Raw genomic sequence first — 12,582 nt, forward strand, 5'->3', positions numbered from 1 at the left:
GATTTTTGAGTATTGCTAATTGAACTATGTAAGTTTTTTTTATTGCCACTACTATTATGTCTTCTAGTACTGCTACTACTAATAACAATAACAATAATGGTCCATATTGTGCATATTATTTATATTTACCATGATTTATTCCCAGCTGTAACTCAATGTCAGATGCAGATTTTCAGATGAAATTGCAGCACGTGGCCACCAGAGGTCCCAGTTTATCATGTTTTATATAAAAAGGTGATCCGCGTTACTTCTTGCTGCTTTTTTAAAATGTTATACTCAAAGCAGTATTTTTTGTAACATTAGGATTGAATGTTTTACAAATATTCATTGATGCACTACACTTCTACACTCGTAGGACTACATAAATATAATATAATATACTCTGACGTTGATAACCAAAACAGACAGACAGACAGATAAGACAACAGTTCTTTAGTAACCGAATCATAAACGACTGGAACTCTCTACCAAACCACGTTGTGACAGCCCCGTCCCCTGACGCTTTTAAATCTGGACTAGACAAACACTGGAGGGACTATCTCTACAACTACTAGCGTACACCCAAACATCTATGTTAAGATCAGTAGTATACATAGGCATATTGCCTTCACACCACTGTAGCCATGATGATGATGAAAGTAACTTGGGATGGACTGTTCCACCCACGCTGTTAATATAATGTTTTTAGAGCAACGTAGCATTGTTGCTAAAGTCACCAGTTTGTATTTGATGTTTATTTGAATGAATAAGTGAATTGTTTATAGGCCTATATGTACTTCAGAGATTATCTTTTACACCACAAATGTTATAGTGACACCCCTCTACGGTGATAATGGTCTAGTCTACCTGCACCATGTAATGGTTGTATTTATTGCCTTTACTGTTATGTCTTTTACATATGAATTATTAAAGTAATTACGTTCAAAGGGCTTGTAAGAACTTATATTGGAAATCTATTTAAACCTTGACACCCGGGGCAGCATGGGGGACTTCTACTTCTGCTCTGGGATTTTCTACCACTTGAGATTACTGGAGTTGTTGTAAGTTCAGTACAGTTGTACAGTAAGTATACAATTTACTGGATTTCAAAGTATTAACAATAAGACAAAATATATATATATAAGAAGAATGTGTTATAAGAATGTGTTTTACTTTGATAGTCCAGCATCATGAATGTCGTCTGTTTTGATATCATACAAAAATGCTATTTAAAATGCTATTCAATTATTGTGTACTTGCCACTTTACTTTCTTGTTCTTTTGCTGTAACAAGGTGAATTTCCCTGTTGTGGGACTAATAAAGGATTTCTGATTCTGAATAAACTAACAGGATTCACGCAGCTGTGTTTAAGAATAATAGATAACATATAAGCTTAAATAAAATGACTGTTCCATCTCTTTCTCACCTTTCTGAAAGACTCCCAACATGACAATGTATATCTGCATGTTGTGCCATCTTCTATCTATTCAAAGTGAAAGTTGTAACAAGTTGGTGCAAAGGTGTCGGAGGTGTCATATAAAGCATTTAGGCATCAATTTACTAAACTCTGGAGCTACCAATAATTAGAAAAGAGTTATTTAGTTAACTTTTCTTTTCAATACTTTTTCCATCAAAACTTTCTTTATTTACAAAAAAGAGGTATAAAAACAATTGTCATACAAAAACAATAAAAGCAACTTTGTACAAGCCAGGGAGTATCTATGGTCCAAAGTCCATTCATTTTAAGTCTGTTATGTATAAATTAATAATGAGAAAGTGTCTTTGGATGCTTGTTTTGTACATCTTGCTCTCCTCAGAGTCCATGTGTGTCCTCCTCTGCACACAACTTTTATTTTGTTAAATGTTCCTTTAATGATTTGCTTATTAATGACAAACATGCATTTTGATTCAAGATGTTTTATTTAAGGTTTCTTTAACACACAACCATAATTATTTATATTAATTATATACAGAACCCTGTAGTTTCATAATTCAGTTTATATAAAAATACAAAAAGGACAAAGAGCAGCAGCAGAACATTTATAAACATTTCATTGTAAAAAGACGTATAAAATGGGACACTGATGCTTCAGTGAATTAGTGTAAAACCATCATCTAAATTATATTACAATGTTTCTAAACTACTGTGTCCATGAATCTTATTGATCTGCTGGAATAATTATCTATGACCTGGTACAGACATGTTCGGTGTTGTTGTGATGAATGTATCTGGATTTCAGGACTTTCCAACGGTTTTGTTTTGGTAAAACAGTTTGTGTTATTCTGTGGAACGAATCAGTGAACTGATCAAAACAAAGTTTTCTTTACTTTCAGACATGATGTGGTGAAGTTTTTCTTTTCTTTCTTCACAGAAGACGTCCGTTGCCGTAGCTCGTTCTCGTTCTTCATTAAAGGTGTTTGGATCCTTCAGATAAAAACAAGAGTCAGTTTCTAAATCGCTCTGAACAACAGTGAGAGGACAAACACGCTGACTGTGAATACACAAAGGTTCCTGCAGAGTAAAGTGCATCATAAGTTAGTAGCCTGGTTAACCAACAGCTCCGACTTGATCTGTGAAGACGGATTCAAACATTGTGCAAAGAAGCAATAAAAATAAAATATACATAATGAACATATTGACTCACTCATGAGGGTCTTTGGTTGTTTTCTGAGGCGTCTTGGTCTTCTCAGCGTCCCCGTGTGACACACTGAAGGATTTCAGAAAAGTAAACGCGGAACAAACATTTATTTTATATTCTATATTATTATTATACATTCTGCATCACTAATGTGAATCTTCAAAATAAATAAAGTTATCAAATAAATGTAGTAAATATTAGCCTCTGAAATTAAGTGTAGTAGAAGTATAAAACAGCAGTACCTATACCTCTAAATTGTACTTATTTGAGTAAATGTACTTAGTTACTCTCTACCACCGTCCCTGTGACTCCTGCAGTCATTTGTTGGGAACGATTGTAAACTTTCCCACTAAAGACAAAAGCCAGGTGTTGGTGGGTTTTCTGCTCAGTGAGGAAGGAGCTCAAGACAAAAGGTTGAGATAAAAGTTTAAAATTACCCGTTCTGATGTCTTCTTCTACGCAGGAAGACGATGACTGCAGCAACACACACACACACACAGGCCAGTATCACAGACACCACAATGATTGAAGTGAGATCTGTGAGAAAAGAGGATAAAAACATTCATAGAGTAACTACAGATGAAAAAGGTAAAACTGACTTGAGACCACCTAAAGATTAACTCACTAAAATCTGTGTTATCAGACTCAACTTCCTCAGAAAAGATCAAAACAAACGTCATGAGCTATGAAGTAAATATTAATCTGTAAGTCAGTGTCTTTGGAAGTGTGTCTCACCACCAGCAGGCGACTGTTTGACCTCAGGGATCATCACGAACACCTCTTTCTGAGGAGCAGACAGCACTCGCGCTGCACATCCAACCTGTGTGCTCTCGTCAGGGAGACGAGCTGTCGCGGTGACGGTGACTGTACCGTTGGTGTTGGTGACACTGGTAGAGTTGTAGTGAGGGACAGTCAGTGTTACTGTGGGAGCAGGTCGACCTGTGGCCGAGCAGGACACAAGAGCCTCTTCAGCACTGTTTGATTCTCCAACATGGAGAATGGGTTCATGCAGCTCTGCAAAGAAAACATACTTCAATACAGAGAAGACAGATAATTATGTCAAAGTCTGACAACACAATAATGTTCTCACCATAGATCTGGAGGCAGGTTGTACCAGTGAGAGCACCTTCAGGGTAGGTGTTGAACAAACAGTGATAGCATCCTTCATCTTGCTCTGTCAGATTCCTGATAACTATGGAGCAGTTCTGCAGTCCAGCAGCTTCAAGGTCCACTTTTCCTTGAAAACCATCATTCACTCCTGGACCAAAATGTTTGCTGTAACAAGCAACATCCTTCATCCCCTCAGGTAAAGATTTCTGCCATGTAACTTGCAGAACATCTTTGGGTTGCATCAGCTGGCAGCTTAAGGAGGAGTCTTCTCCCACTGCTGCCAGCACAATGTGCTGAGTTTTTATCAGAGCTGTGAGACCTGCAGGAGATGATAGTTTCAGTGTGTAACATACAACAACTTCAAATAGTCCAAAACCAAATGAAAAGCTCTGTTAGACCTGCAGGAAGATCACGACAAGCTAGCTCAACAAAGCATGTTCATAAAGACTATAAACTGAAATTCAGTCAAAACACAATAAAACAATTTGAAACCAACTAAAACGTGCAACATATTAAAGATGACAGGGCTGAGAGATGATATCTGCCTGTTTCACACTCTTTGACTGACAGGTGGTTCTGTGAGCACGTGAAGCCTCGAGAAATTAACCTTTTGTGAAACAATTCGCTGGAAAGCTTCAAAGCTTCACGAGGTTTCATTTCGCCGTCACTACGTGCAACATCGTTCATTACGGTTTGTTTGATTAATCTTTCTTACCTTTTTGAAAGACCCAAGACACAAAAATGAGCCGCAGAGCCGCAAAGTTACTCATATTGTATATCAATGAGCGCCAATATTCAAACTGACAGGTGGAAAGTGCAGGTAGACTAGACCATTATCACCGTAGAGGGGTGTCACTATAATAATTGTGATGTAAAAGATTATCTCTGAAGTACATATAGGCCTATAAATAATTCACTTATTCATTCAGGTGAATATTAAATATAAACTGGTGACTTTAGCAACAATGCTACGTTGTTCTAAAAACATTGTATTAACAATGTGAGTGGAACAGTCCATCCCAAGTTACCTTCGTTTTGGTTATCCACGTCAGAGTATATTATATTATATTTATGTAGTCCTACGAGTGTAGAAGTGTAGTACACCAAGGAATATTTGTAAAACAATAAATCCTAATGTTAAAAAAATGCTGCTTTGAGTATAAAATTAAAAAAAAGCAGCAAGAAGTAACGCGGATAAATACAACCATTACATGGTGCAGGTAGACTAGACCATTATCACCGTAGAGGGGTGTCACTATAACATTTGTGGTGTAAAAGATAATCTCTGAAGTACATATAGGCCTATAAACAATTCACTCATTCATTCAGATGCATGTCAAATAAACTGGTGACTTTAGCAACAATGCTACGTTGCTCTAAAAACATTATATTAACAGCGTGGGTGGAACAGTCCATCCCAAGTTACTTTCATCATCATCATGGCTACAGTGGTGTGAAGGCAATATGCCTATGTATACTACTGATCTTAACATAGATTTTTGGGTGTACGCTAGTAGTTGTAGAGATAGTCCCTCCAGTGTTTGTCTAGTCCAGATTTAAAAGCGTCAGGGGACGGGGCTGTCACAACGTGGTTTGGTAGAGAGTTCCAGTCGTTTATGATTCGGTTACTAAAGAACTGTTGTCTTATCTGTCTGTCTGTCTGTTTTGGTTATCAACGTCAGAGTATATTATATTATATTTATGTAGTCCTACGAGTGTAGAAGTGTAGTGCATCAATGAATATTTGTAAAACAATCAATCCTAATGTTACAAAAAATACTGCTTTGAGTATAACATTTTAAAAAAGCAGCAAGAAGTAACGCGGATCACCTTTTTATATAAAACATGATAAACGGGGACCTCTGGTGGCCACGTGCTGCAATTTCATCTGAAAATCTGCATCTGACATTGAGTTACAGTTGGGAATAAATCATGGTAAATATAAATAATATGCACAATATGGACCATTATTGTTATTGTTATTAGTAGTAGCAGTACTAGAAGACATAATAGTAGTGGCAATAAAAAACTTGCATAGTTCAATTAGCAATACTCAAACATCCAGTGGCGTCCTCTTGGTTGCGCTGCTTCCAGCCTCAGATCGAGATTTGGAGGGCTGGCCCTTATGTTAGAGCTTTTATCCAATCATATTTCAGCCATCATGTGTTGCTATGGTCCCACGAAATCTGTCCCTTAGGCCTTCAGAATCAACAGTGCGGGCGCCTGTCGCTTAAAGTGAACGGAGACAAAACTGTGGCGTTAACCAATCAGATTTCGAGTTGGGGACACCGGGGCCAGCTAGCAGGCGTACGATAACGTCAGCACGTACACGTCTTTTGATTGGATACGCACTATTGAGAGGAAGAGCTACGCTGAGCTAGCAAACTGAACTTGAACGAGCTAGTTTAGATTTCTACAAGCTGTTTTTTTTCAACCCACAATGGCTGAAGGAGGACAAGAGATCGATTTGGTCGCAGATATAATTACAACTCCATTTTCAAGACGAACTTTTCAAGAAAAGCTAGACATCATGAGAAGAGAATAGTCAACCCCGATGCTAGCGAGACAATCACAGGCGGGAAAAGGGTGAACAAAAATAGGGAAATGCGGATTTATTGATTATAAATGCTTCGGAAATATTAATATAACTCTGTTGTACTTGACTATGTTAAGGTGATGCAACGCCCGGTTATACTGCGTTTCTGTCTAAATGTATAGTTTCTAGAGCCATGGCGTCATAATGATGGTATTAAGTAGGACTGTGTAGGACATCACTGAAGGCCTAGGTGGGAAATGCACGGCCCGCCACTGCAAAAATCACATTTATTTATAAATGCAGGCTGGCTGAGGATTTGTGAGTGTTTAATGTTTTTAATTCTGTTATGTATAAGTTAATAACAAAAAGTGTCTTCCTCATGAGTGTTATTGGATGCTTGGTTTGTACGTCTTGCTCCACTCAGAGTCCACGTGTGACGAGTTGAAGGATTTAAGAAAAGTTAATGTTTAACAAACATTTATTTCTGGGTTTTGTCAGAAGAAATGTCAATTACTAACATATTACCTGTAGAACAATGGTATTACAACAACACAGGTGTTGAGTTAAATGTTACCCGTCGTTATGTTTTCTTGTAAGCAGGACAGCGATGAGAGCAACACAAACACAGGCCAGTATCACAGACAACACAATGAAACTACGACTGAACCGCTGTGGAGTTTCCTGCTGCCGCATCTCAGTGCCTGATCTCTTAACTAGCATCAAGTCTTTTGCAGTAGCTGAACAACGCAGGACCTCCAGTGGTCATGTTGTGCACCTACAGCTACAAAGATCAAATCAAATCAAATCAAATGTATTTATATAGTTCAATATCACAAATTATACATTTGTCTCGGTGTGCTTTACAGACTGTACAGGATACGACACCCTCTGTCCTTAGACCCTCGCATCGCAAAAGGAAAAACTTCCTAAAAGAAACGCCATAATTAAAGGGGGAAAACTGGAAGAAACCTCACGGAGAGGCAACTGAGGAGGGATCCCTCTCCCAGGACGGACAGACGTGCAATAGATGTCGTGTGTACAGGATAAACAACATAGTACAAATACAACATTTGACAGAAATTATGTTGTGATCAAAAAAGGGAAAGTTTGGATGATTCCAGGATAATGTCAAAAAGGCTTCCCGGTGTCCAGCAGGACCAGGGCAGCAGGCGCAGCCACGATTCATGATCCTGACGTAAACTTTATCAGTGGCAACCTGCCACATGAGAGACAGACACTCCGGGGATGATACCCCGGATGGTGAGTTAATAACATACATTTACATAAATGCATACTGATAGAGAGGGAGAAGAAGAGAGAGGGAGAAGAAGAGAGAGGGAGGGGAGGAGAGAGGAAGAGACCCCCGGCAGTCTAAGCCTATAGCAGCATAACTAGGGGCTGATCCAGGGCAAACCTGAGCCAGCCCTAACTATAAGCTTTATCAAAAAGGAAAGTCTTTAGCCTACTCTTAAATGTGGAGAGGGTGTCTGCCTCCCGAACACAAACTGGAAGCTGGTTCCACTGGAGAGGAGCTTGATAGTTGAAGGCTCTGGCTCCCACTGTACTCTTAGAGACTCTAGGAACCACAAGTAACCCTGCAGTCTGGGAGCGCAATGCTCTAGTTGGTTTATAAGGTACTATGAGATCTTTAAGATATGCTGGAGCCTGACCATTAATTGATTTGTAAATCAGGAGAAGGATTTTGAATTCTGTATTTTACCGGGAGCCAGTGCAGAGCAGCTAATACAGGAGTAATATGATCCCGTTTCCTTGTTCTTGTCAATACACGTGCCGCTGCATTTTGGATCAACTGAAGAGTCTTAAGCGACTTTTTGGGACAACCTGATAACAATGAGTTGCAGTAATCCAGCCTTGAAGTAACAAATGCATGGACTAGTTTTTTGTACATAATTTTGAGACAGGATGTGTTTTATTTTTGCAGTTACGTAGATGAAAGAAGGCAGTCCTTCTTTCAAAGATCTGCAAGTGACTCTGCTGGTGTTTGAACTTGCTTCATTAGAGATCTTCTGATCACATGGAGCTCGTGAAGATAAAGTAACACATTTTAAGACTCCTTTGCACGAAACTTTTATTTTCTTAAATATTCATTTAATAATGATTTGTTTATTAATGACACAAACAACATGAATTTAGATTCAAGGTTTTCTTTAATGTTTTTTTATAAATGTTTCTTCAACAAACAACCTTCATTATTTATATTAATTATATACAGAACCCTGTAGTTTCATAATTCAGTTTATATAAAAATACAAAAAGGACAAAGAGCAGCAGCAGAACATTTATAAACATTTCATTGTAAAAAGACGTATAAAATGGGACACTGATGCTTCAGTGAATTAGTGTAAAACCATCATCTAAATTATATTACAATGTTTCTAAACTACTGTGTCCATGAATCTTATTGATCTGCTGGAATAATTATCTATGACCTGGTACAGACATGTTCTGTGTTGTTGTGATGAATGTATCTGGATTTCAGGACTTTAACGGTTTTGTTTTGGTAAAACAGTTTGTGTTATTCTGTGGAACGATTCAGTGAACTGATCAAAACAAAGTTTTCTTTACTTTCAGGGTTGATGCAGTGAAGTCTGTTGCCGTAGCTCGTTCTCGTTCTTCAATAAAAGGTGTTTTCTGAGGCGTCTTGGTCTTCTCAGCGTCCCCGTGTGACACACTGAAGGATTTCAGAAAAGTAAACGCGGAACAAACATTTATTTTATATTCTATATTATTATTATACATTTGCATCCCTGATGTGAATCTTCAAAATAAATAAAGTTATCAAATAAATATAGTAAATATTAGCCTCTGAAATTAAGTGTAGTAGAAGTATAAAACAGCAGTACCTATACCTCTAAATTGTACTTATTTGAGTAAATGTACTTAGTTACTCTCTACCACCGTCCCTGTGACTCCTGCAGTCATTTGTTGGGAACGATTGTAAACTTTCCCACTAAAGACAAAAGCCAGGTGTTGGTGGGTTTTCTGTTCAGTGAGGAAGGAGCTCAAGACAAAGGTTGAGATAAAAGTTTAAAATGACCCGTTCTGATGTCTTCTTCTACGCAGGAAGACGATGACTGCAGCAACACAAACACACACACACACACAAACACACACAGGCCAGTATCACAGACACCACAATGTTCAGAGTGAGATCTGTGAGAAAAGAGGATAAAAACATTCATAGAGTAACTACAGATGAAAAAGGTAAAACTGACTTGAGACCACCTAAAGATTAACTCACTAAAATCTGTGTTATCAGACTCAACTTCCTCAGAAAAGATCAAAACAAACGTCATGAGCTATGAAGTAAATATTAATCTGTAAGTCAGTGTCTTTGGAAGTGTGTCTCACCACCAGCAGGCGACTGTTTGACCTCAGGGATCATCACGAACACCTCTTTCTGAGGAGCAGACAGCACTCGCGCTGCACATCCAACCTGTGTGCTCTCGTCAGGGAGACGAGCTGTCGCGGTGACGGTGACTGTACCGTTGGTGTTGGTGACACTGGTAGAGTTGTAGTGAGGGACAGTCAGTGTTACTGTGAGAGCAGGTCGACCTGTGGCCGAGCAGGACACAAGAGCCTCTTCAGCACTGTTTGATTCTCCAACATGGAGAATGGGTTCATGCAGCTCTGCAAAGAAAACATACTTCAATACAGAGAAGACAGATAATTATGTCAAAGTCTGACAACACAATAATGTTCTCACCATAGATCTGGAGGCAGGTTGTACCAGTGAGAGCACCTTCAGGGTAGGTGTTGAACAAACAGTGATAGCATCCTTCATCTTGCTCTGTCAGATTCCTGATAACTATGGAGCAGTTCTGCAGTCCAGCAGCTTCAAGGTCCACTTTTCCTTGAAAACAATCATTCACTCCTGGACCAAAATGTTTGCTGTAACTGGCAACATTCTTCATCCCCTCAGGTAAAGATTTCTGCCATGTGACTTGCAGAACATCTTTGGGTTGCATCAGCTGGCAGCTTAAGGAGGAGTCTTCTCCCACTGCTGCCAGCACAATGTGCTGAGTTTTTATCAGAGCTGTGAGACCTGCAGGAGATGATAGTTTCAGTGTGTAACATACAACAACTTCAAATAGTCCAAAACCAAATGAAAAGCTCTGTTAGACCTGCAGGAAGATCACGACAAGCTAGCTCAACAAAGCATGTTCATAAAGACTATAAACTGAAATTCAGTCAAACTACCCACAATAAATCAATTTGAAACCAACTAAAACGTGCAACATATTAAAGATGACAGGGCTGAGAGATGATATCTGCCTGTTTCACACTCTTTGACTGACAGGTGGTTCTGTGAGCACGTGAAGCCTCGAGAAATTAACCTTTTGTGAAACAATTCGCTGGAAAGCTTCAAAGCTTCACGAGGCTTTCATTCGCCGTCACTACGTACAACATCGTTCATTACGGTTTGTTTGATTAATCTTTCTTACCTTTTTGAAAGACCCAAGACACAAAAATGAGCCGCAGAGCCGCAAAGTTACTCATATTGTATATCAATGAGCGCCAATTGTCAAACTGACTCAAAAGTGCAGGTAGACTAGACCATTATCACCGTAGAGGGGTGTCACTATAACATTTGTGATGTAAAAGATTATCTCTGAAGTACATATAGGCCTATAAATAATTCACTTATTCATTCAGGTGAATATTAAATATAAACTGGTGACTTTAGCAACAATGCTACGTTGTTCTAAAAATATTGTATTAACAGCGTGAGTGGAACAGTCCGCTCCCAAGTTACCTTCGTTTTGGTTATCCACGTCAGAGTATATTATATTATATTTATGTAGTCCTACGAGTGTAGAAGTGTAGTACACCAATGGAATATTTGTAAAACAATAAATCCTAATGTTACAAAAATGCTGCTTTGAGTATAAATTAAAAGAAAAGCAGCAAGAAGTAACGCGGATCACCTTTTTATATAAAACATTATAAACTGGGACCTCTGGTGGCCACGTGCTGCAATTTCATCTGAAAATCTGCATCTGACATTGAGTTACAGCTGGGAATAAATCATGGTAAATATAAATAATATGCACAATATGGACCATTATTGTTATTAATAGTAGCAGTACTAGAAGACATAATAGTAGTGGCAATAAAAAAACGTACATAGTTCAATTAGCAATACTCAAAAAGAACATTTATATATATATGTAGGCTGGCTGAGGGTTTGTTTCTTGACCATAAATTGCTTTGTAAATCAGGTGAAGGATTTTGAATTCTATTCTGTATCTTACAGATTAATATTTACTTCATAGCTCATGACGTTTGTTTTGATCTTTTCTGAGGAAGTTGAGTCTGATAACACAGAATTTAGTGAGTTAATCTTTAGGTGGTCTCAAGTCAGTTTTACCTTTTTCATCTGTAGTTACTCTATGAATGTTTTTATCTTCTTTTCTCACAGATCTCACTTTAATCATTGTGGTGTCTGTGATACTGGCCTGTGTGTATTTGTGTCTGTGTGCTGCAGTTATCGTCTTCCTGTGTAGAAGAAAACATCAGAACGGGTCATTTTAAACTTTTAACTGCAATAATCACAGGGAGAGTAACTAAGTACATTTACTCAAATACTTAAGTGCAATTTTGAGGTATAGTTACTGCTGTTTTATAGAAGACCAAGACGCCTCAGAAAACAACCGAAGACCCTCATGAGTGAGTCAATATGTTCATTATGTATATTTTATTTTTATTGCTTCTTTGCACAATGTTTGAATCCGTCTTCACAGATCAAGTCGGAGCTGTTGGTTAACCAGGCTACTAACTTATGATGCACTTTACTCTGCAGGAACCTTTGTGTATTCACAGTCAGCGTGTTTGTCCTCTCACTGTTGTTCAGAGCGATTTGGAAACTGACTCTTGTTTTTATCTGAAGGACCCAAACACCTTTATTGAAGAACGAGAACGAGCTACGGCAACGGACGTCTTCTGTGAAGAAAGAAAAGAAAAACTTCACCCCATCATGTCTGAAAGTAAAGAAAACTTTGTTTTGATCAGTTCACTGATTCATTCCACAGAATAACACAAACTGTTTTACCAAAACAAAATTGTTGGAAAGTCCTGAAATCCAGATACATTCATCACAACAACACCGAACATGTCTGTACCAGGTCATAGATAATTATTCCAGCAGATCAATAAGATTCATGGACACAGTAGTTTAGAAACATTGTAATATAATTTAGATGATAGTTTTACACATATAATTAATATAAATAATTAAGGTTGTGTGTTAAAGAAACATCCCTTGAATCAAAATTCATGTTGTTTGTGTCATTAATA

General features: G+C 38.1%; 2 protein-coding genes across 2 annotated transcripts; both read right to left on the reverse strand.

Annotated features, from left to right (window-relative positions):
• Positions 1-1,959: 1,959 nt before the first annotated feature.
• On the reverse strand, positions 1,960-4,591 carry LOC115020282 (OX-2 membrane glycoprotein-like). The gene is made up of 6 exons (XM_029450236.1): positions 4,444-4,591; positions 3,709-4,047; positions 3,354-3,632; positions 3,056-3,155; positions 2,625-2,687; positions 1,960-2,404 (listed from the first exon to the last, which is right to left on the reverse strand). Exons 1-6 carry the CDS (start codon positions 4,496-4,498, stop codon positions 2,287-2,289), a joined length of 954 nt encoding a protein of 317 aa, XP_029306096.1. The 5' UTR covers positions 4,499-4,591; the 3' UTR covers positions 1,960-2,286.
• A 3,822-nt stretch (positions 4,592-8,413) lies between these two features.
• Positions 8,414-10,885, reverse strand: LOC115020320 (OX-2 membrane glycoprotein-like). The gene is made up of 5 exons (XM_029450276.1): positions 10,731-10,885; positions 9,992-10,330; positions 9,637-9,915; positions 9,323-9,438; positions 8,414-8,956 (listed from the first exon to the last, which is right to left on the reverse strand). Exons 1-4 carry the CDS (start codon positions 10,783-10,785, stop codon positions 9,341-9,343), a joined length of 771 nt encoding a protein of 256 aa, XP_029306136.1. The 5' UTR covers positions 10,786-10,885; the 3' UTR covers positions 8,414-8,956; positions 9,323-9,340.
• Between the last annotated feature and the right edge of the window lie 1,697 nt (positions 10,886-12,582).

Source organism: Cottoperca gobio, chromosome 2, assembly GCF_900634415.1.
Source record: "Cottoperca gobio chromosome 2, fCotGob3.1, whole genome shotgun sequence".
Classification (NCBI taxonomy): Eukaryota; Metazoa; Chordata; class Actinopteri; order Perciformes; family Bovichtidae; genus Cottoperca; species Cottoperca gobio.